Below are 1,422 nucleotides of genomic sequence, written 5' to 3'. Positions count from 1 at the left end.
CAAAGACACTACAATCCATCAGGTTAACCAAGTGATTCCCAACAGGGGTTACGTGTGCAACCATAAAACAATTATGTGCTATTACAATGTATAATATACATTCTATATCTATACTAAAAGTAAGGGTTCCTTGGAATATGAAAAATTATTACAGGGGTTCCTCCTAGCTGTAAAAGTTGGGAATCACTGGATTAACCCCTCAAGTCAGATACTGGTGGCTTTTCCTCAAACACTTTTAATTGCAAATGACACAAATATAGTAATTAATAAGCTAATAAATCTGGTCCAGTTTAATGGGCTTCCTACAGCCACACCCACCATTTCATCCCATACTCCCATTGCCCCTTTTGGTCCCTCCTCTCCCTCAGCCAGTCATGCAGTCAGAGCCTCTGCCTCTTTCTTCTTGGAACATAGTGAGTGTAGTGAATCTGGCACTGTGAGGTATATCTAATCCAACCAAAAACCATCTCTAGCACCAGCGTCTGCACCAGTACAATTCATACTGCCGTTCCATCTTCATTGCAACAGGCCAATAAAGATTCCGTAAAAGGAAGAAGGGAAGGCAGAGACCAATAAAATGTGTTATATATTAATGTATAGAGTGATTCACAATGATTCTGTATGGAGGCATTAAGCTAGCAACTGTCAATGGCAAATAAATATGCCAAAGGTATCACAACTACATAAAATATACCGATAAACCTAAAAAGTCTTTCAGGGTCTGTCTTGGAAACAGCATAGTATATCAGCAGATAATGCATTATGTGTAAGGTATGTCTTGGATACCATATCATCACTACAAACTGTTCAAGTCACCTCAAATCCTCAATCATATTCATTATCTACTCTACAGTCCAAAATCTGCCTCCTTTCATGCACTGTCATGAGATTATTATTTATTTCTTAAATCAACTGTATTATTGAGATTGGTCTTGCCTTCCTTATGATTAGAAACATCAAAGTTTCTTTACCAACAAGACAAGATATCAGATAATATGAGGACCATAATACAGCACTCTATAATTGAATAAATGGTACAGATGCTTAAAAAAATTTCCTCGGCTTCTTATAGGACATGCAAACTGTTTTGTATATATGGGTCATGGATGATCTCACAGTTCTTCCAAAATTGGAGTACCCCCTGCCTCAAAAAATGTTCAGATGAAGCTCATACTAACCCGATAAAACTCTGCAGACTGAGCAAGAAACGGTCTTTCAAAATCCTCTTCATATACAGCTCTGGATTCTATTCCCAATACTATTAACATCTGTGCAGCATTCTTGATTGCTAGCCTGTCAACTACTTCACCTCTACGTTCCCTCATCACCATGTCTAGTAATGTTTCTCGTAGGTGGTCCCGTATGCAGCCATGCCGTACAACCTGTCAGACAAGCAAAAATATTAGTTAGGCTGCCTGTGAC

General features: G+C 38.5%; 1 protein-coding gene across 1 annotated transcript in view; it reads right to left on the bottom strand.

The window, feature by feature from the left end:
• LOC119591953 (cullin-3-like) overlaps positions 1–1,422 on the bottom strand; it is a gene marked incomplete in the record, with an annotated part of 23,768 nt that overhangs the window by 9,920 nt on the left and 12,426 nt on the right. The window contains 1 exon segment of the mRNA XM_037940707.1: positions 1,179–1,382. Within this exon segment, the coding sequence (XP_037796635.1) occupies positions 1,179–1,382 (204 nt within the window).

Source organism: Penaeus monodon, chromosome 29 (genome assembly GCF_015228065.2).
Source record: "Penaeus monodon isolate SGIC_2016 chromosome 29, NSTDA_Pmon_1, whole genome shotgun sequence".
NCBI classification, from domain to species: domain Eukaryota; kingdom Metazoa; phylum Arthropoda; class Malacostraca; order Decapoda; family Penaeidae; genus Penaeus; species Penaeus monodon.
This window is presented reverse-complemented; position numbering and strand designations above follow the sequence as displayed.